We start from the raw sequence: 23,997 nt of genomic DNA, 5'->3' as shown, positions 1-23,997 counted from the left end.
ATCCAAAAAAAAGTTATAACTTGAGAACGGAAGAAGCCACCAATGTCAAATTACACCACACGATTCAGGAGGGTGATGGCTTGCGCTGATTAGATTTTGGTCAAAATCGGTCAAAGGTCAAGGTCACAGTGAGGTCAAACATTCGATTTCTGATGGTTTGGTAGAGAATCATCGTAGAAACTTCTGGTTTGTGTCGCTACCTTCTCCAGAGACAGCTTTTCTTAGACAAGGTCAAAGGTCAAGTTGACGATTTCGTAAGTACCGGTCTATGACTGCTTGTTTATTTATTTACCATTTCGGATTCTCCTCCAACACACCACCTCCAATTATTTATTTATTTACCGAAAACGATTCCACGACCCACACACCGCCTTTCATTATTTCTTTATTTCCTGTAAACGATTCCCCACCCACACACCACCTCCAATTATTTATTTATTTACCGAAAATGATTCCCCAACCACACACCACCTCCAATTATTTATTTATTTACCGTAAACGATTCCCCACCCACACACCACCTCCAATTATTTATTTATTTACCGTAAACGATTCCACCATCCACACACCGCCTTTCATTATTTGTTTATTTATTCACCGAAAACGATTCCCCACCCACACACCACCTTAGTTATTGATTTACCATAAACGATTCCACGACCCACACACCACCTTTAATTATTTATTTATTTACCGAAAACGATTCCACGATCCACACACCACCTCCAATTATTTACTTATTTACCGAAAACGATTCCACGACCCGCACACCGCCTCCAATTATTAATTTATTTTCCGTAAACGATTCCACGATCCACACACCACCTCCAATTATTTATTTATTTACCGTAAACGATTCCACAATCCACACACCACCTTTAATTATTTATTTATTTACCAAAAACGATTCCACGACCCACATACCGACCTCCCATTATTTATTTCTTTGCCGTAAACTATTCCACGATCCACACACCACCTTTAATTACATATTTATTTACCGTAAACAATTCCACGACCCACACTCCGCCTGCAATTATTTATTTATTTCCCGTAAACAATTCCACAACCCACACACCACCTCCAATTATTTATTTATTTACCGAAAACGATTCCCCACCCACACACCACCTTCAATTATTTATTTATTTACCGAAAACGATTCCACAACCCACACACCACCTCAAATTATTTATTATTTAAAGTGGGAGTGGCGTAGGAAAGTGAGCGTTAACAAGCTAACAGCTTGTCTTATGAAAAATATTGTGTGGCTCAGGAGGTGTGGTCAAACAAGAGCATTGAGAGAAGTTTATCGCGTTTTCCGTCTGTGTGTGTGTGTGTGTGTGTGTATGTGTGTGTGTCTATGTGTGTGTGTGTGTGTGTGTGTGTGTGTGTGTGTGTGTGTGTGTGTGTGTGTGTGTGTGTGTTTCTGCAACGCGAGGCTTCACAGCACAAACCAGCAAACCCATTATTTTTCAAATGGTAGTCCTTCAAAAATAGGGTGTTTATTTTCCGTCATTTTTTTATGAGGAGTGCCAGTTGGCAAAATACGCAATAGGAAAAATCTTGCCAGGCAGAGGAACAATTGTCTGTGAACCAATACGTCTTGGCAATGAATATTCGTCAGTGGATCGGTCAGAATGAAAAGCATCGTATCCAGCGCTTCGATCCTAGTGAATCTCTCGTCGCCTACCGGCTTGTCATTAATATATCTTATTCCCCATGCGGAGTACATTACAATGAGCCATGCTTCAATTTTTTCAATGGAGCGGTTTCAGAGATATAAAGGTGCAAAGTTTTTCAGTTTTTCCAAGATGCCCCCTGTACCATGTGACCCGTGACGTCATAGTTATCCTTCCAAATTTCTACAGGAGGAGACGAATGTCTTGGCAAAATTTTGTGTCAATTGGACCAACAGTTGCAAAGAAATTGTTTTTTTCATTTCGTATTGAATCAAGCATTACATTTGTTAAATTATGATGTCATAATGAAGACAGAGATGACATCATCATTTAAGAATCTTATTCTCCATGGGGAGTCGTTGACAAAGAGCCTTGTGTAAAAAATTTTAATTTGTGGTTTCGGAGATATAGAAGTGCAAAGTTTTTTGTTTTTTCCAAGATGGCACCCGCATCACATGATCTACAATGTAATAATTATGACTAAACAAGGCCAAATGTGTCCAAGAGCCGCGTCCTAAAGGTTTTGTCTTCACCAGAAGAACAACAAGAAGAGAAAGAAGAATTAATTAAAAAAAAAACAACTTCCGATATTTCGTCACTTGCCGTCACGTCATGTCCGTCATGGACGATCTTCATTCATGACGAGAAAATAGTGTATTTACGAAATTATAATATATGAAATGGATTCATCTTTAAATAGTAACGTGAACTTTTCGAAACTTTAAAGCAAATGTCCGAATATATTTCAAAGTTCACGATAGACGCTCTCAAAAGGCACCCTCAATGTGAGGATGTGTACAGGTGTTTAGTATTTAAGGAGATCCGGATCGTGTATGTGAAAGAGTCGAGTCCTCAAGGTTTTGTCTGAAGAAGAAGAAGAAGAAGAAGAAGAAGAAGAAGAAGAAGAAGAAGAAGAAGAAGAAGAAGAAGAAGAAGAAGAAGAAGAAGAAGAAGAAGAAGAAGAAGAAGAAGAAGAAGAAGAAGAAGAAGAAGAAGAAGAAGAAGAAGAAGAAGAAGAAGAAGAAGAAGAAGAAGAAGAAGAAGAAGAACAACAACAACAACGCCGAGCTCTCTATGAGCCACATCCCAAAAAATTATACAGGAGGAGATGCACCTCTGGTCAAATTTGAAACGTGCCGATGTGAAAGGAATTAGGTGGACAGTTTGTGTGTGTGAGAAGAACAAAATGATGAGATTTTGGTGAAGATCCAGATCCGAATCCGAAAAAGAGAACTGAGTGATTCCTCACCATTGAGAGACAGGGCCAAAAATTATGTAGAGTATCACATATTTCAAAAAGTTACGGACAGATTTGGACGAAACCTGGTGGACAGGTTGAGTGTGTGAGAAACACCAATTGATTCGAACTTGGTGAGGATCCATATCGGGATTTCAGAAATTTTCATGATGTTGTTTTTTTTTTTTTTACCATGGAGATGTATGGCTAAAAACGATATGTGGCACGATATCTCAAAATGTTATGGACGGATTCAAACGAAACTTGGTGGATGAGTTACGGAGGTAACAGGAACAAGCCAATTCGATTATGGTTAAGGTCTATCTGTGTACAGATCCGGCCAATCAGTGAGATTCAAGCGTGAACTGTTCAATCTGGCAGAAGTATGTGCAATTCTGAGTACCGTTCTAGTTATTTTTGGTGACATACTGATATACACCTTCGCTTGTGGAAACACGGGCTGCGGTGAACCAGTTGAAACGGGGCAAAGCTCCAGGGATCTGTGGCATCCATGCTGAACTTCTCAAGGCTGGTGGAAATGCTGCACTCGTGTCGTTGCATGCAGTTTTGTGCTCTGCCTGGAACACAGGCATCATCCCAAATGACTGGAAGAGGGGCCTTGTTGTCCCTCTCTGGAAAGGGAAGGGTGATCGCCAAGACTGCAATAACTACCGAGGGGTGACACTGCTCTCAGTGCCGGGCAAGGTCTTTGCTCGGATAATTCTTGATAGGGTTCGCCACCATCTGCTTGAGCACCAGCGTCCAGAGCAGTCAGGCTTTACACCAAAGAGGTCAACGATGGACCGTATCCTTGCACTTCGTGTCCTCACCGAACGCAGACGAGAGTTTCGGCAGGGGCTGCTTGCAGCTATGTTGATCTCTGTAAAGCGTTCGATTCGGTGAATCGGGATGTCCTCTGGAGGATTCTTGGTCTTCGTCGGGTGCCACCAAAACTGATCGATCTGATGTCTGAACTCTACTCTGGTACTGAGAGTGCTGTGAAGTGTGGTGGTACCATCTCTGACTTATTTCCAGTTGTTACTGGAGTTCGTCAGGGATGTGTACTTGCCCCCACACTTTTCAGCACTTGTATGGACTGGATTTTAGGGAGGATGTCGGAGAGATCAAGTTGCGGTGCATCGTTTGGGAATGTCAAGATCTCGGACCTTGATTTTGCAGATGATGCAGTCATCGTTGCGGAGACTGTAGACATCCTCTTGGGGGCCCTCGAGGTGCTGAATGAGGAGTCGGAGCCGTTGGGATTACGGGTTTCTTGGGTCAAAACTAGGATCCAGGCTTTCGGTGACATCTTGGATGCTGCTCTCCTGTCTGTGTCTGTTTGTGGTGAGGATGTTGAGGTCGTGGAGAGATTCACTTACCTTGGCAGTGATATTCATGTCTCTGCTGGCTGCGAGTCAGAGGTCAATAGACGTCTGGGTCGGGCCTGGGGAGTCATGGATTCACTGGATCATGGGGTGTGGCGCTGCCGGTACCTGTGCGGGAGGACGAAAGTCCGAGTCTTCAGGCACTTGGTACTTCCAGTCTTGCTCTATGGGTGTGAGACTTGGATTCTGACCAAGGATCTGAGATGGAGACTTAATTCCTTTGGTTCCAGGTCTCTTCGGAGAATCCTTGGCTATCGCTGGTCGGATTTTGTTTTCAACGAGCGGTTGCTGAGAGAGACTCGGATGAGATTTGTTACCTGCATAGTCCGTGAGCGTCAGTTGCGGCTGTATGGACATGTGGCTCGTTTTCCTGACGCTGATCCTGCTCATCAGATTCTCTCAGCGAGGGAGTCTCATGAGTGGAGGAGGCCAGTGGGCCGACCACGTGCCTCATGGTTGCAACAGGTTGACCATCATCTCAAGGAGATGGGGATGGGCCTGGCATCTGCCTGGGGGATGGCCAGACGGAGGCCCCTGGAGTACCGGCGGAAAGTGGATGCAGCGACGCGCTGTTCTGGCACATGCTCCCATACCTGACCTGACCTGACGTATATAGCTTAGAGCAGTGGTTCTTAACCGGGGGTATGTGTACCCCCTGGCGGTACGAAGAATCAAAGCAGGGGGTACGATATATCGTGTCAAATTCAATACTGTTTCGTACTTAAATTCCAATAATAATAATAGATAAATAAATAAATAAATAAATAAATAATAAGAAATTTTTAGACAGGGGCGTCACATTTGCAGATGCCTTGAAACTCACACAATAACATTTATTGTGGTCTTCACGATGTACTGACAAGTGTTTTTCTCAGACAAGGAAAGGGTAGATATCAGAAAGTCAGGCAGTAGGTGGAGAGACCTTTTTCAAAGCTGAACCTTTAAAATCACAAGTGACTGAAATACATCAAGCACTGTCTGCCATTCGTCCCTTTGAATGATTCAGGGAGTGGAAATATAATGACAAAGACATCCAGACATTCCTCACAAAATACATGAATCGGGTTTAGGTGTTACTGATATTCACTGCCACGCACGAACATCTCACTGCAAGTGTTATTTGGCTAAAACGGAATAAGGCAGAACTGCCTTATTTTCATGCTCATGTCCAACACAACTATGGATGATGGGTTCCATTATATGTCACAGATATGCAGGAGCAGCAAAGCACAGAACATGAGACATGGAGGATTTTAGATGATGGCAATTTTTCCATGACTGAACACAGCATTCTGTTTACAGCTCCAGATTCAGACCCAGTTATTGAGCAAGTACGGTACATAAAAGGATGAAGATCAAAGGGAGGTTTCATTGGCATCACTGGCAGAAAGTATACTCTGGAGAAGAACTTCATAATAACTCCCACACTTTGTCGACTTGTACAATAATTCAAAGACTACACAGGAAATTAAACCACAAAGACAAGCTCAATGCATCATGAGCTTCTTCGAGGAAAGAGTAGAACGATAATCGAAAATACAGCAACTATTGTGAAAGTCTTTACGAAACAGGATAACCCATTTTTACCTCTCCCACCGAAGGTGAAGGACGTTATATTATCAGCCCTTTCTCTCCGTCTATTTGTTTGTCTGTCTGTTTGTCTGTGTGCAGGATATCTGAAAAGGTTTAGGACGGATTCGGGTGAAATTTTGTGGACAGGTTGGGTGTGTGACAAAGACAAAATGATTAGATTTTGGTGAAGATCTGAATGCGGATCCGAATCGGACTACTAGAATTTTAAAAGTGATTCTTCACCATTGAGAGTGTTGAAGCGACATAAAGCACGATATCTCAAAATATTGTGGACGGATTCGAACAAAACTTGGCAGACATGTTGGGTGTCTGACAAGGAAGAATTGATTCGATTTCGATGAAGATCCGAATCTGGATCCGGATCTGATAATTGTTTCAGTGATTCTTCACCATTGAGAGATCAGGTTAGACTGATACATATTCCACGATATCTCAAAAAGTCATGAATGGATCCGGATCTGATAATTGTTTCAGTGATTCTTCACCATTGAGAGATCAGGTTAGACTGATATATATTTCACGATATCTCAAAAAGTAATGAATGGATTCGAATGAAACTTTTTTTTTACATTGGGGCCCCTGTGGTTTGATGGAGTTTGTTCCGAATCGCAAAATCCGAGCTTGGTGTGCAAGGTTACTTTATGGTGTAAATGGGATGTGGAAATCATGCAACACTCTGCAATTGTATATTCCAGTTAAATAAGTGTGTTTCGCTGAAGAAAGGTGGTGGTTGGGGTGAGGTTGGGAGGGGTTGTGGGAAGAAGCTTTTTACCTGCAGGTTAGCATGTTTCAGCTTGTAAAGAAAGATGTAGAGTACGATATGCAAACCACTTGGGAACATTTTGTTCTAAGCATTGATGTATAATTAATCTCTGTTTTTTTAATATTGCAGTGTTATTAGCTCCTACCACCTTAGGTGGATGGAGGTGTTTTCACCACTGTCTGTTTATTTTGAGGAAAATTGAAAATTTTCATCATATGTCGGTCTGTGTCTTGCTTGTTTGTGAGCACTATAACTCGCAAACGCTTTCAGTTATCTTCGTCAAACTCTACCAGAGGATTCCAAAGGACAAAAGTGAGGCTGTCGATGTTTTTTGACGATATGGGTCAAAGGTCACCAACTTTGTTGTCGTTCGAAAATCCTCATTTTTCATCCGATTGGATAGACATTTCAACAGGATTTGCACATCAGGTCACTGAATTCAACCACCAATTATTTAAGGTCAACACAGGCCAAAAGGTAAGCATCTTCGGTGTGATTTCTGAAATCGTCATTTTTCATCTGATTAATTTGAAATTTGAAGAGGATTTCCATTTGACGTCAATAAATTCAACCACCAAATATTTTAAGGTAAAATTTGTTTTAATGGATTTCGCAAGTGTCATGCCATGCACAACACCTTTCTTGTTACTTGCAAAAATCGAAGATTTTTCCAATATATTGGTTTGTCTTTTTGCATTATTCTGTCTGTTTTTCTGTTTGTTGTGACAAAAACTGAAAATTTTCCTCATATGTCGGTCTGTCTCGCTTGTATGCTTTAATATATGTATGTATGTCTGTGAGTGCGATAACTCGTGAATGCTTTTGCTATCTTTGTCAAACTTTACCAGAGTATTTGGAAGGACAAAAGTGAGGCTGTATATTTTGACTCTCTATGTCAAAGGTCAAGGTGACTGTGACCTCATTTGCATGATTTCCGTCACACCTGACATACTGCATGATGCCTTCTTGTTTGTTTGTCTGTTTATGTGCAGGATATCTCAAAACATTAAGCACCGATTTGAAAGCAATTAGGTGGACAGTTTGGATGTGTGAGGAGGACAAAATGATTAGATTTTGGTGAAGATCCAGATCCGAATCCGTGAATGAGAACTGAGTGATTCCTCACCATTGAGAGATGGAGCCTAAAATTATGTTCAGTAGAACATGATATTTCAAAAAGTTATGGACGTATTTGGAGGAATCCTGGTGGACAGGTTGAGTATGAGACAAAGACGAATTGATTCGATCTTGGTGAAGATCCAGATCTGGAATTGAGAAATTTTTTCGTCATTTTTCTTTACCATGGAGATATATGGCCAAAAACGATATGTTGCACGATATCTCAAAAAGTTATGGACGGATTGGTACGAAACTTGGTGGACGAGTTAGGGAGGTGACACCCAGGGGGAAAACCCCCCATTTTTTGTGAAAACAGACACGGTCTGCCATAAAAGTTTGTTGCATATGGTTGGATTCGTTAAGCTCCCGGCAACAAGTTCCGGGTTGACAACCTTTCCAACAGGCTTCTGTCACTCCGCAATTCAAGATGGCGTCCAAGATGGCCGTCATATTTTTAAATCACCATTACGTCGTCAATTGTTGTCTATTTTCATGTGTAATACCTCGTTTCTCTGGTTTTCTAGGTCACGGAATCTATTTATGATGGTTTCAGAGTGATATGATGTGTTTTATACCATTTATTACATGTTATTGTATTATTTTAAGTCGACCTTGACACAGAAAATCAACAATAACAATACACAGTAGTTTACAGTCATTGTAAGAACAATAATGGTACACAATGGTACTAGTGACAAAGATCACAGATTATATGAGAAATGAACTACTGCACGTGCTTCACAGTTTGGAATGCAAGCGAAATGGTTGAGGCAAATATTCGTAAAATTCATTTCAGTGATGCACGCCACAATATTGTATCATATGAACAGATCTACCACTCAATATAATGCTGCAATACTAGTGTCCATGTGAACAGCTGATGGTTATACAGTTAATTGTCACTGTCCGAGTTACTGCTGTCATTGCTGTCAAATGCTGCAGTGTATTTCACTCGGCGGCACTTGGTGGCTGATCCCTGGCAACGACATCCAATGTAACAGGCCACATTCTTCCTGGCACAGGAACATTTCTTGTTGCAGTCTTTGGTGCCGCCACATGCAATGGCCTTTCTAATTGTCTGTGGCCAGGCTGGTTGAGTTGACAGGACTGGAACTAGTTTGCCATCCTCCAGAGTCCAACCATAATCCACAAATGGGGGAAGCTGAGGCTTGGCAACATGTGCAGTCTTATCTCTAATAGTTGCAAGAGCTGCACGCTGTAGATCTAGAAGGAATGTAGGTTCTGTTGGTGGGAGTAGTTTCAGCATGGTTCACCTGTTGTGCAGCAATACCAAAGACTTACTGCATGTCTGATTGAACACATGGTAGGCCATGGCTATTGCCAATGGTGTGGGTACACCAGCAATATGCTGCAGCAGTTGCTGTGATGCGATGAGGGCCTTCTCTATTGTTGGCTGGTTGACCAGTACTCTCCCAGATTCCTGCAGTTTTGTTGGTGTCTCACTGGCAGCATAGCTGTGAAATTGAAGAGGGAATCAGGAATAAGTCTGGCAGCAGCTGCAAAAGAAATTTCTGTTGACTGTTCATTTTGGCATTGTCTTTTGCATTGCTTGCAATTTGCTCGGAGTATCTTTGCTGCATGCCGAAGTGTACGATGCTTTTCATCCTCATGTCGTGCTGCTTCTTGGTGCCTCAGTTTCTGCAGTGCATCACCAAGGGGTATGGTTGATGCGCAAATGAATCCCGATCCACAGCTTTGATCGAGAATGTAAGTTCGCTTGCCATATTTCTGTTGCAGCTTCAATTAGAGGGTGATCGATCGGTACGATGCTGTTTTAACTCCGAGCTCTCGTAAAATGGCCCTGTATTGGTCCCGCAGTGACTTCACCAAATACCCACACATGTCATGGAAAAGGGGATCTCTAGCTGTTCATGGAGTCGCTCGAATGCAACATCATACAGGTTTAGTTTTGTTGATTTCCCAGTGGGGATACGATGTATTTTGAATGCAGAAATGCATGGCTTGTGGTATGATATATTGTTACGGATTTGGAAGCCATTTACACACAAACAGACAGCAGTCCCCGTGGCTGAGTTATTTCGATAAGTATGTGTTTATATTTAGGATCCCTCCTTCTGTCTAATGGGAATTTCGTGTGTGCGCTAAGAGTTATTGTTTGGTTACATTTTTAAACAACAACAACAACAAAAACAACGACACCACCCTCACTCAACCCTGTCCCCATTGCCCACGTGTTTTTGCCTGAAGGCGTGCGTGGAGCCTCCATCACCTCAGATCTGACTCCGCCCCAGAAAGGTGGGAGTTGCCCCGCCTACCATGGGCCTGTCCAATGAGGGACGGCCAGCGGATCACGCGATGGGACTATCCAATGAGGAGGCGAGTGGCGAGAAAAGAAACGGCTCCCACCTCAAGGGAGTAGAGCAGTGATTGTGGTGATTGGCTTGGTTTGCAGTCGTGGTTCGAGTGGTCTGCGGTCCTTTGCGGTGGCTCACCGTGGTGGTGGTGGTGAACGTAGAGGAGTGATCGAGGTGACTGCTTAGCGTCTGGAGTGATCGTGGCGTCGGCTGAGCATCTGCGGTCGTGGTGGCTTGGTCTCGTTCGTGGGCCGTGGACTTCGGGTCGTTGGTTCGAGTCCCACCGTGGTGGTTCGGAGTCGGTGTGCCCGCACGATGCGGGACAGGTACCCCGGCCCGGCTCTACCGAATAGACTCACGGGGTCCAGTTTCGTGTGTGTGTGTGTGTGTGTGTGTGTGTGTGTGTGTGTGTGTGTGTGTGTGTGTGTGTGTGTCCGTGGGCCCCGTCTCTAAGTAGAATTGTATAAGTGTTTTCCTTTCCTTGTAAATTACATTTTCTTATTCGTGATAACTCTGCTCTTTTTGTGCTCCCTCCCTGATTATTGTTATAAATAAACCCCTGTGAAATGTGCCAGCTCGTTTTCTGTGCTTTCTCCCATTGGCCTCGCACGGTGCGGGTTGAAGTATTGTAAGGCCGTTCGTGCCGTAACTTGTTCATTTGGTCCGGCGTGGCTTTGGTAGCCTCCGCTCGGTTACGCTGGACCCAAATCGGAGATAGTGACTCGGTTCGGACAAAGTCGGTCGAGGGTGTGGTTTTCCCCGGTAGATGGACGACGTGGGTACTTAGGTATATTGAAATTAGGCAATTAACCCTACCCCACGCCGCCAAAATATTGACGACCACGGTCCGCTAAGGGACCCATGACGTTTCGGAGTTGTCCGACAGTCACGACCTAAATTCCGGGTGTTCGGTGGGAGGCAGCTCTACTGCTCCACCTGGCGGCCGTTCTTCGCCACTGAACCCCGGCCCACAACAATATCATTGGCCACCATGTCATGGCCTTTACTAATATAACCAGTCTGAAGAGAATGTCCTCTCTTTTTAGTTGCTTTGCCTGATCTATGATCTTCTGCTGACTGTTATCTGTCAATACTCTGCATGTTGGCTATTTTCCATGCATCCACCATTTGTTGCAGATGAGGCATGCATTCTTCGCATCAAATGTTGGTGTGTTTGTCCTGGTTAACCTTGAATGCTCAGAAGAGGTGCTGCACCCAGGCAAGTTGAAGTCTTCAGCATCACTTCTTCCATGGTTCTTCTTTTCAGAAAGTTTGTAACTCTTCTCATTCGTGTACCAGTTTCTACACTTACTGTGCCATTAGGGTATCTTGTCTGTAAGCCATGTACCAGTAGCCGAGTCATGTTTGAGTCTATCAAATGTCTCATCTTGTCGAGCCTTCATGGCCAAAACTAGTTTGTCTGTTGTTATGATATTATATAGTCCCTTTGCACCAAGTTCTTGACATATGATGCACTTTCTGTAGTCAATGTCAGTGTCCTGGTGTCTCCCCTTGGGTTCCTTTTTCAGTGACAAGCTTCCCTCCAGCACCCGTTTCTCTGCCTGTGTCATCATCGTACCGCTCATGCAATCACCTGCACCAAAACCACCACCATACTATGCATACCAGCAACTAGAGTACATGCAAACTTCTGATATGCTTCACTACATGTACACTGCACAATGCCCACACCACTACAGATCACACAGTTTTGGACGTTTCTGCCCACATGATCTTTGTGACTGTGGCTCCAGCGACACTGGTCTTTTTCGAGTACGGTCTGTGCCTTCAGCTATGTTTTCAGCGATGAAAGGACGTTGACTATAGAAAGACGGGACACTAGACGATTGAGATGCACGTGCGGTTAAGACGACTATCAATGACCATACATATCACGATGGAGAGACGATGAGGTTGACATTGACGATTGAGGAGAGTGGTACGATTTGGATGACGATAGACGTTAACGAATGAAATGAGCGATTGACAGGGACCATTGACGTGACGATAATAGAAAGGTTGACGTTACGGTTTCACTAAAAACAGAGGAACAATGACCAGGAATGTCAGTCAATAAGAAAACGATACAATAGCTGGTACATGAGTACTTACAACTTCGAGGCTTGGTAACAATTTAGAAACAGATAAGCGTGAATAAATCGACATAAACCATACAGCGTGCTCCACAGCCCATGGGGCTGTTTCCTTTTGACGTAAATGTGCTCGTGCTGAACGTGACGTCACTGGAGTTGCTGGACTGTTCGGTGACGTCACTCCTCCTGTGACGTGACCGGCTGCGGCGACGATCTGCAGTCACAAGGAATGCAGACGATCCTAACTGGAAAAAACTGCAAACTAAGTAATTTATTCTTGGACACATAGGATCAACCTACTTGTGGATCTTATCTGATCGACAAATTATTCATCTTCAAAAAAGACAATTTTTGCAATAAATATGATTTTCAAGCAGTTGTTTTTCACATTTAACCTCAAAACTGAATATGGTGTTGGATTCCCCATGTATGAAAACCTACAAAAGCACATTTCATTCACGTTTCTACTTTGTTTACAATTTACGACGTTATGGTGATTTAAAAATACTAGTGCATGCCCGTACGTACAAAAATAAATAAAAAGAAGAATTGTGACGTCAATTGTGATGTCATAGCACCGTGTCCTGTCATTGGTTTGGTAAATAAATGGCCATAACTTGGGAACCACTTGTCCGACTAATATCAAACCTTGAAAAGGCACATACTCAGGTCCCCAGCAATATACCCGGCAAGTTTCAATTAGATTGGACCAATGGTTGCCAGGAAACAGCGGTCACAGACAGACAGACAGACAGACAGACACACACAGAGATTGATGGAATTTTTGAGAGATGGCGGTCATATTGGACGCCATCTTCAATTGCAGGTTAACCGTAGCTTGTCAGAAAGGTTGTCCACCCAGAAGTCGTTGCTGTGGGTCTAAGGAATCCAACCATATACAACAACCTTTTATAGCAGACCGTGTCTGCTAGAGTCCAATGGTCCAGCTGGATGTATTTCCCGCCAATCGGTGAGGTACAAGCATAAACTGTTCAATCTGGCAGAAGTATGTACAATTCTGAGTGCTGTGCTAGTTATTTTTGGTGACATATGTATATAGCTTAGAGTATTAATAATTTTAATCACAACTTATTGGACTTCTGGTGATGAAAGTTCAAAATTATCACAATCCATCCTGATGGAGAGTATCAGGTGCATCAAACACAGAGTGTTTGTGTTTCAGCGAACTTGCCAACTCCAGTTTCTTTTTTCATTTATTTGTTCACATTGTACAAAATCACATACAACTTTGCAAGTTTCTCCAATGTATTTTAATCATACAGTTACACGACCAAGTTTTACATGGGAATGGGGCAAATTGATCTGGAGTAAAGATGTAAAATTGATGTAAGTTATACCATGAAATAATTATTACTTTTCCGTATATCTTTCCAGGGCAGAATGTGTGGCGACATCTGTAGAAGGAAGAAACAGAGGAAGCATCAAGTGTGTATGAAACAGCGACAGTAGGACAGATATTAGAAGGGCGTCACATTTGCAGATGCCTGGAAACTCACACAATAACATTTATTGTGGTCTTCACGGTGTACTGACAAGTGTTTTTCTCAGACAAGGAAAGGGTCGATATCAGAAAGTCAGGCAGTAGGTGGAGAGACCTTTTTCAAAGCTGAACCTTTAAAATCACAAGTGACTGAAATACATCAAGCACTGTCTGCCATTCGTGCCTTTGAATTATTCAGGGAGTGGAAATATAATGACAAAGACATCCAGACATTCCTCCCAAAATACATGAATCGGGTTTAGGTGTTGCTGATCTTCACTGCCACGCACGAACATCTCACTGTAAGTGTTATTTGGCGAAAACTGAACAACTCCTGCCTTATTTTCATGCTCATGTCCAACACAACTATGGATGATGGGTTCCATTATATGTCACAGATATGCAGGAGCGGCAAAGCACAGAACATGAGACATGGAGGATTTCAGATGATGGCAATTTTTCCATGACTGAACACAGCATTCTGTTTACAGCTCCAGATTCAGACCCAGTTATTGAGCAAGTATGGTACATAAAAGGATGAAGATCAAAGGGAGGTTTCATTGGCATCACTGGCAGTAAGTATACTCTGGAGAAGAACTTCATAATAACCCCCACACTTTGTCGACTTGTACTATAATTCAAAGACTCCGCAGGAATTTAAACTACAAAGACAAACTCAATCCATCATGAGCTTCTTCGAGGAAAGAGTGGAAAGATAATCGAAAATACAGCAACTATTGTGAAAGTCTTCAGGAAACAGGATAACCCATTCTTACCTCTCCCACCGAAGGTGAAGGACGTTATATTATCACCCCTTTCTGTATGTCTGTTTGTCTGTGTTCAGGATATCTCAAAAGGTTGTGGACGGATTCGGGTGAAATTTTGTGGACAGGTTGGGTGTTTGACAAAGACAAAATGATTAGATTTTGGTGAAGATCCGAATCTGGATCCGGATCTGATAATTGTTTCAGTGATTCTTCACCATTGAGAGATCGGGCTAGACCGATATATATATTTCACGATATCTCAAAAAGTAATGAATGGATTCGGATTAAACTTTTTTTTAGATTGGAGCCCCTGCGGTTTGATGGAGTTTGTTGCGAATCGCAAAATCCGAGCTTGGTGTGCAAGGTTACTTTATGGTGTAAATGGGATGTGGAAGTCATGCAACACTCTGCACTTGTAAATTCCAGTTAAATAAGTGTGTTCCACTGAAGAAAGGTGGTGGTTGGGGTGAGGTTGGGAGGGGTTGTGGGAAGAAGCTTTTTACCTGCAGGTTAGCATGTTTCAGCTTGTAAAGAAAGATGCAGAGTTCAATATGCAAACCACTTGGGAACATTTTGTTCTAAGCATTGATCTATCATCTCTGTTTTTTTTAATATTGCACTGTTATTAGCTCTGCCCACCTTCGGTGGATGGAGGTGTTTTCACCACTGTCTGTTTGTTATGACGAAATTCGAAAATTTTCATCACATGTCGGTCTGTGTCTTGCTTGTTTGTGAGCACTATAACTCACAAACGCTTTCAGATATCTTCGTCAAACTTTACCAGAGGATTCCAAAGGACAAAAGTGAGGCTGTCGATGTTTTTTCACTATATGGGTCAAAGGTCACCATCATCCAAAGGTCACCAACTTTGTTGTAGTTCGAAAATCCTCATTTTCAATCCGATTGGGCAGAAATTTGAACAGGATTTGCACATCAGGTCACGGAATTCAACCACCAATTATTTAAGGTCAACACAGGCCAAAAGGTCAACATCTTCGGTGTGATTTGTGAAATCGTCATTTTTCATCTGATTAATTTGAAGTCACTAAATTCAACCACCAATTATTTTAAGGTCAAATTTGTTTTTATGGATTTCACAAGTGTCATGCTATGCACAACACCTTTCTTGTTACTTGTGAAAATCGAAGACTTTTCCAATATATTGGTTTGTCTTTTTGCATTATTCTGTTTGTTGTGACAAAAACTGAAAATTTTCCTCATATGTCGGTCTGTCTCGCTTGTATGTTTTAATATATGTATGTATGTCTGTGAGTGCGATAAATCGTGAATGCTTTCGGCTATCTTCGTCAAACTTTACCAGAGTATTTGGAAGGACAAAAGTGAGGCTGTATATTTTGACTCTATATGTCAAAGGTCAAGGTGACTGTGACCTCATTTACATGATTTCCGTCATACCTGACATACTATTGTGGGCCAGGGTTCGGTGGCGAGGACGACCGTCAGACGGTGCAGTCGGGCCGTTTTCTACCGATCACCGGAATTAAAAGGTCATCACCCCGGATAACTCCAGAGTTGACGGGTCACTTGAAGGACTGTGGTCGCCAATATTTTGATGGCGTGAGGTAGGGTCCACTTGTCTATATCAATTTACTGAAGTACTCACGCCATCTCGCTACCGGGGAAGCCACACCCTCGGCCGACTTTGTCCGAACCAAGTCGCATGTTCCGACTTGGGTCCGGCGTAAACGAGCGGGAGTTACCAGAGCCGCGACGGTCCCAACGACAATTTATGGCACAAATGGCCTTACTACTTCTCAAGCCCGCACCGTGCTGGGTCAATGGTAGAAAGGACAGGCAACGAACTGGAACATTTAACAGATATTTATTTGCAATAATAATACACAGTGCAGAATTAATCACGAATAAAATGCAATGTACAATGAGCAATCAACACTTATACAATTTTACTTAAGAGACTGGCGCCACACACACAAACACCCACACACCAAGAGAAAATGGACCCCACCAGGTCTTTATTAGGTCCTCCAGCCGAGGAGGATAGTTCAGCTGGGGGAACAGAGTCTGGCCGGGTACCTGTCCACCTCGTGCGGTTACACCGACTCCAACCCACCACGGTGGGACTCGAACCCACGACCCTGAATCCACGAGCCCATGATCCTGGCTGCCACAAATGACAATCGAGCACCACGGTCCTGGCTGCTCGACCACCACCACCACCACCACAAGGAGCCCCGGAAAAGACCGCAGACCACGACCGCAGACGACGACAGACCAAAGGGCCAAGAGCAAAGACGACGATGACGACTCTACTCTCCTCTTTTTACGACAGCTCGCCACCTTTTCTTATCCTCCCCCCCCACCCCCCCCACCCGCCGGTCGAGGGAACCACCTTGAGCTAACTCGCCTCCGGATTGGACGAGGTGTTGTCGGGCGATCTGTGGCCTCCCCTTATTGGTCGGGATGAACACTCCATCTGGCTGGGGCGGAGTCAGTCCTGAGGTGATTTTTGCCCTGATTGGACAGGGGGGGAATGCCGTCCTTTCTTGGGCGGAGTCGGAGCTCTGAGATGAGGAAACCTCCGCTCACGTCCGTGGTCGAACGCATGTGGGCAATGGCGTCGATGGTGCGAAGTAGTGAAGGGAATGATTGAAGATGTAAAAACCTAACGATAAAATAAACCCACAGCGCACACATGAAATTAACCCATTAGACAGAAGGACGGGACCCTAACTATAAACACATACTTATCGAAATAACTGAGCTACGGGGACCGCTGACTGTCTGTGTGCAAGAGGCTTCCAAATCCGTAACAATACTGCATGATGCCTACTTGTTTGTTTGTCTGTTTATGTGCAGGATATCTCAAAACATTAAGCTCCGATTTGAAAGGAAGTAGGTGGACAGTTTGGGTGTGTGAGGAGGACAAAATGATTAGATTTTGGTGAAGATCCAGATCAGAATCCATAAACGGGAACTGAGTGATTCCTCACCATTGAGAGATAGAGCCTAAAATTATGTACAGGAAACATGATATTTCAAAAAGTTACGGACAGATTTGGACGAAACCTGGTGGGCAGGTTGAGTATGAGACAAAGACGAATTGATTCGATCTTGGTGAAGATCCAGATATGGATTTGAGAAATTTTTCGTCAATTTTCTTTACAATGGAGATATATAACCAAAAACGATATGGAGCACGATATCTCAAAAAGTTATGGACGGATTCGTACAAAACTTGGTGGACGAGTTAAGGTGACAGGAACAAGCCAATTAGATTATGGTTAAGGTCTATCTGGATGCAGATCGAGCCAATCAGTGAGATACAAGCGTGAACTGTTCAATCTGGCAGAAGTTTGTACAATTCTGAGTGCCGTTCTAGTTATTTTTTGGTGACATACGTAAATAGCTGAGAGTATTAATAATTTTAATCACAACTTATTGGAATCACAAAGTTCAAAATTATTACATTCCATCCTGATGGAGAGTATCAGGTGCATCCGAGTGTTTGTATTTCAGTGTTTCACAGAACTTGCCAACTCGTTTTTTGTTTAATTTATTTGTTCACATTGTACGAAACAACATACAACTTAACAAGTTTCTACAATGTATTTTAATCATACAGTTATACAACCAAGTTTTACATGGGAATGGGGCAAATTGATCTGGAGTAAAGATGTAAAATTGATGTAAGTTATACCATGAAATAATTATTACTTTTCCGTATATCTTTCCAGGGCAGAATGTTTAGTGACATCTGCAGAAGGAAGAAACAGAGGAAGCATCAAGTGTGTATGAAACAGCGACAGTAGGACAGATATTAGAAGGGCGTCACATTTGCAGATGTCTTGAAACTCACACAATAACATTTATTGTGGTCTTCACGATGTACTGACAAGTGTTTTTCTCAAACAAGGAAAGGGTAGATATCAGAAAGTCAGGCAGTAGGTGGAGAGACCTTTTTCAAAGCTGAACCTTTAAAATCACAAGTGACTGAAATACATCAAGCACTGTCTGCCATTCGTCCATTTGAATGATTCAGGGAGTGGAAATATAATGGCAAAGACATCCAGACATTCCTCCCAAAATACATGAATCGGGTTTAGTTGTTGCTGATATTCACTGCCACACACGAACATCTCACTGCAAGTGTTATTTGGCTAAAACGAAAGAACTCCTGCCTTATTGTCATGCTCATGTCTAACACAACTATGGATGATGGGTTCCATTATATGTCACAGATATGCAGGAACAGCAAAGCACAGAACATGAGACATGGAGGTTTTTAGATGATGGCAATTTTTCCATGACTGAACACAGCATTCTGTTTGCAGCTCCAGATTCACACCCAGTTATTGAGCAAGTACGGTACATAAAAGGATGAAGATCAAAGGGAGGTTTCATTGGCATCACTGGCAGTAAGTATACTCTGGAGAAGAACTTCATAACAACTCCCACATTTTGTTGACTTGCACAATAATTCAAAGACTCCACAGGAATTTAAACCACAAAGACAAGCTCAATGCATCATGAGCTTCTTCGAGGAAAGAGTAGAACGATAATCGAAAATACAGCAACTATTGTGAAAGTCTTTACGAAACAGGATAACCCATTTTTACCTCTCCCACCGAAGGTGAAGGAGGTTATATTATCATCCCTTTCTGTCCGTCTATTTATTTGTCTGTCTATTTGTCTGTGTGCAGGATATCTCAAAAGGTTGTGGACAGATTTGGATGAAATTTCGTTGACAGTTTGGGTGTGTGACGAAGACAAAATGATTAGATTTTGATGAAGATCCGAATCGGACAACTAAAAATTTTTAAGTGATTCTTCACCGTTGAGAGAGAGGGCTGAAGTGACATACAGCACGATATCTCAAAAAAATTGTCGACGGATTCGGACAAAACTTCGCGGACATGTTGGGTGTGTGACAAGGAAGAATTGATTCGATTTTGATGAAGATCCGAATCTGGATCCGGATCTGATAATTGTTTCAGTGATTCTTCACCATTGAGAGATCGGGTTAGACTGATATATATTTCACGATATCTCAAAAAGTAATGAATGGATTCGGATGAAACTTTTTTTTAGATTGGGGCCCCTGTGGTTTGATGGAGTTTGTTGCGAATTGCAAAATCAGAGCTTGGTGTGCAAGGCTACTTTATGGTGTAAATGTTGATCCCAGTGCACTTTACGATCAACAAATAAAAATCGAACAATTCTTTTCGCTTGAATCCTTTTTTTCAACAAACGTTAATTTCCTTATTTCATTCAGTTTTACAAAAATAATATTTTTCCTACAACCAGTTAATTTTTTTTTTTTGTATACCTTGTCGAGGCTCGTATGAGAGCTAACACACAACACACAGCAAGGATGAATGAGACCTTTGGGTGGAGAACTTCAAATGATGCGAAGTTGTGGACAGAGTGAACAGAAAAACAGAGATTTCACTGAGTCACCATTGAAAACTTGAGAAGGGAATTAACAGAGAGAGAAAAAATAAAGACAAAACGACTCCAAAACCAGTCAATTGGAAAATCTGTGGTACCTGGGCCAAATAGAGCCTTAAGAGAGAGGAGAAGATGAGGAGTGCAAGCATAAATGGAAGTTTAAAAGACGCACAAGCTACCCTTAAAGAAGTACAGAAAATGTTACCGGCGATAGCTCGCCTCCCTCCGCAGGGAGTATGGGGAGGAACTATTCAGATAATAGCGCCAGTAGCGAGAGCAAGAGAAGAGGTACGAAAGTGAATGCGACCTTTAAGGCCACCGGGAATCCATACAAGACAGAAGAGATGGAGATGTGAAAAATAATTGGGGATAATAAACCAGCTGAGATGGAAGCTGAGAGAGTGTGTCCGATGATTGAACAGAGGATGCTGAACCAGGTAACAAATTAACTTCACAATTATTTAATTCATCGCGTATGGAACCAAAGTGATTTAATGTTAGGTATTTATATTGGGTCATTGTTCTGAAATAGTTTGCGTACAACGTTTCACTGAATGTGAGTATGTGTGTGTCGAGAATATACACAGTTTTGTTGTGGTTAGAAGCGTGAGAGAATTAAAATGAAATCAATATGAAGATCGAGTGCGGAGCGAGGGTGCACGATCTCTGCCTGGCTATGCAAAGTAGGTTGCAGGGACAATTGACCTTCAGATCTAGCATGAATGGGTGAGGTCATTGTACTGGATGCAGTGGAAAGATAGTTGAATTGTAAGATCCTATTTAAAGAGAATATATAGTTTTAGTTTGGTTTCGAGAAAAAAAAGAATGTACATCCGAAATGGAGAAATGTAAGCAACAGCTGTTTGTGTCCACTGGAGCAGAACCATCATGAAAAAAGTGGGGTTGGGTGAAGAAAATGCCCTGCTGTGGAATGGAGGAACTTGCCTGTTTGCCAGGTTGTGTGAGATTTGTCTGAAAAGGAAAAAAGAGGGTGGGGGCAACTCATCTTTGAAATACTGGAGAAACTGCAACTCCAGACCAATCAGCCTTCTCTCAATCATCAGCAAGGTTATGGAATCCATCATCGATTTAGACATTAAATCCTTTCTCTTCCCCAATGGCTTGATTTCCAATCATCAATTTGGTTTCACACCAGGTCACTCTACCCTGGATATGCTGCTTCTGCTCTCCCAACAATGGATGGAAGTCCTCAATGCCAGACATGAAATCAGAGCCATATCCCGAGACATATCGCGTGCATTTGACACGGTCTGGCACCCTGCCCTGCTCACCAAACTCTCTTCCTATGGTATCCAAGGCCATCTCCACTCATGGCTCACAAACTTCCTCTCCTGTCGCAGTCAACGTGTGGCCCTAAATGGAGTTCTATCATCCCCTCTTCCTGTCCAGGCTGGAGTTCCTCAAGGCAGTATTCTGGGCCCTGTTCTTTTTCTGGTTTTCATCAATGATCTCTCCGACTCTCTGGAAAATCCTCTTTATCTCTTTGCTGATGACTCCACCCTCTGCCATACCATGTGTCATCCCTCAGACCGGCAAGCAGTAGCTTCTTCACTCACTGCATATCTGGGTAACATCACAAACTGGCCAAACACGTGGAACATGTCTTTCAATCCGGACAAATCTCACTCTCTCACTATGTCTCTCCGAAAGGACCGTTTGGAACCCCCCCCCCCCATCCACTTTGCCAACAAACCTCTGGAAGAAGTCCTTTCTTTCAAGCTTCTGTGTCTCACTATCTGCCATGATTTTTCCTGGGAAAGCCCCATTTCCAACCTGGCCTCCAAAGCCAGTCGCCGACTGGGAATCCTTCGTTATGCAAAGTCCTTCCTCAGCCCACCTGAGCTCCTGACCACATACAAAGCTTTTGTCCGCAGCCTGATGGAGTACTGCTCTCCCCTCTGGGCTGGTGCTAATGCCTCCCACCTTTCTCAGCTTCACGCTGTGGAAACCAAGGCATTTCAGATCATTGGCATCTCCCGCGATGTGGCTGAGTCTTTGGGCCTCAAACTCTCAAACCGCAGGCAGGTCAGTGGTCTTTTTTTCTTCTACCGTCTCCTCTCCGGTCTTGCCCCCCCCCACCGCCACCCTGCTGTGTCTACGATTTGTCCCCACCATATTTCCGCAAGGTGCCCAAGGTCCACCAACAACCCCCTTCTGGTAAAACTACCAAAATCACAAATCACTGCTCACATTCACTCCTTCATTCCTCTTTTTTTTCCTGCCTTTGGAATAAACTCCCTCACTCTGTTCAATCCCATTCTTCCCTCCAGGCCTTCAAAACAGCTGTTCACCACTGCCTCTTATCGCCCCCCATCCAAATCCTCCATCTTTTCTACCCCCGTTAATCCACCCCAAACCCACCTCCTTCAAATTCCCTGCTTTCCTTCCTGAAAGTCCCTGTAATGTCCATCTTGTATACCCCATGTTCCCCGCCCCATCGCCCTCCCTTCCACAGATCTCCTAATGCAGGGGTTCCCAACCTGGGGTGCCCGCACCCCCTGGTGGTGAGATGGAATTTCAGGGGGTGCGACAAAGAGTGGCTTGTGCCCTTGAGTGACGAGTCACGAGTCATCACTCAGCCAGCTGCCAGTGTGCCTTGAGAAGTGGTAGTAGGTGGTTGTGTTGCGTAGATAGTAATCTCGTTTACGAGTATTTAATCAAAAGCAGAGAATCACAGAATTAACATATAAGTAAAGTAACTGATTGTCAGAGTATTGCTTTTAAAATCATTATTACGCAACATCTGACATAATAATTGTACATCATTACGCCTCCACTGTTGGCGTAACATATTTGTCTTTGTTCATTTTTACGGGCGAGTGACTGGTTATAGTACACGTGGTGATGGGCTGGAAAACTGTTGCAGCGTGTTACAAATTTGCATTGTTTCTCCATACTGAGTGTGATTTATCTTAGCACGTTGACCGTCATACGTATTATTGCGTACTACCACTGGTGTATAGAGTGGCATATAGAGTGGCAAAATCCAAGAAACCCCATACAATTTCGGAAGATCTCATCAAGCCATGTACACTGGAAATGGCAACAATTATCTTGGGCAAAGAAGCAAGAAAAAAAATTGAACAGGTGCCCCTATCAAATAATGTCATTCACAACCGAATCAGTGATTTGAATGAAGATATTTTGGACCAAGTCATCTCAGATGTCAGAGCTAGTCCTTTTAAAATCTCTATTCAGTTGGATGAGTCAACTGACGTCTCCAGTTGTACCCAACTCATCGCATTAGTGAGGTATGTCAATGATGGTGCTGCGAAGGAAGATTTCCTGTTTTGTAAAGATCTGCCAAAAAACACAACTGCAAAGGATGTGATGCAGCTGGTGAAAGACTTCTTTGCCAAACATGATTTAGATATCAAAGTCATTGGTTCTGTGTGCACTGACGCGGCACCTGCAATGCTTGGAAATAAATCTGGATTTTCTGCATTGATGAAAAAGGAGATTCCAGACTTGCAAGTTACCCATTGTTTTCTTCATCGGTATGCTTTGGCATCAAAAACATTTCCTCCAAATTTGAAGAAAGTCCTTGATACTTGTGTGAAGATCATCAACTGGATCAGGGGGAGGGCTTTGAACCATCGCATCTTCAAATCATTTTGTGAGAATCTGGGTTGTGAGCATTCAGTTTTGCTTTTCCACACAGAAGTCCGTTGGTTGTCACGAGGACAAGCCTTTACCCGCTTCTTTGAACTGCGGGAAGAAATCAAAGTTTTTCTGGAGGAGCGTGAATGTGATCTGGTTGGGGCATTGGAATCACAGGAATCACACCCAAATGCTGGCTTACTTTGCTGACATTTTCACTCGTATGAATGACCTGAGTATTTCTCTTCAAGGAAAAGGGATAAACATATTGAAGGCTTGTGAAAAGTTGAATTCCTTCAAAGAAAAGTTACATCTTTGGCGTCGAAGGATGGAAAGAGGCAGTCTCTCAAATTTTCCTTCACTAGAAGAGATGGTTGATGATGCTGAATCCATAACTCCTACTGTGCGTGAAGAAATTGTAGCTCATTTGGAAATGCTGTCAGAATGGTTTGATGGTATTTTGCTTCTGG

At 43.0% G+C, this 23,997-nt stretch overlaps 1 protein-coding gene and 1 pseudogene across 1 annotated transcript; one reads left to right on the top strand and one right to left on the bottom strand.

The window, feature by feature from the left end:
- Positions 1 to 8,508: 8,508 nt before the first annotated feature.
- LOC147021486 (uncharacterized) lies at positions 8,509 to 9,985 on the bottom strand (annotated as a pseudogene).
- A 12,981-nt stretch (positions 9,986 to 22,966) lies between these two features.
- On the top strand, positions 22,967 to 23,737 carry LOC147021485 (protein FAM200C-like). Its single transcript, XM_085890443.1, has one exon. The coding sequence runs from the start codon at positions 22,967 to 22,969 to the stop codon at positions 23,735 to 23,737; it is 771 nt and encodes a 256-aa protein (XP_085746569.1).
- Positions 23,738 to 23,997: the final 260 nt, after the last annotated feature.

The sequence above is a fragment of the Eptatretus burgeri genome, chromosome 8, assembly GCF_056783735.1.
Source record: "Eptatretus burgeri isolate ZD-2024b chromosome 8, Ebu_testis_v1, whole genome shotgun sequence".
Lineage (NCBI taxonomy): Eukaryota > Metazoa > Chordata > Myxini > Myxiniformes > Myxinidae > Eptatretus > Eptatretus burgeri.
The sequence above is the reverse complement of the archived record's forward strand: the minus strand, read 5'-3'. Positions and strand labels throughout refer to the sequence as shown.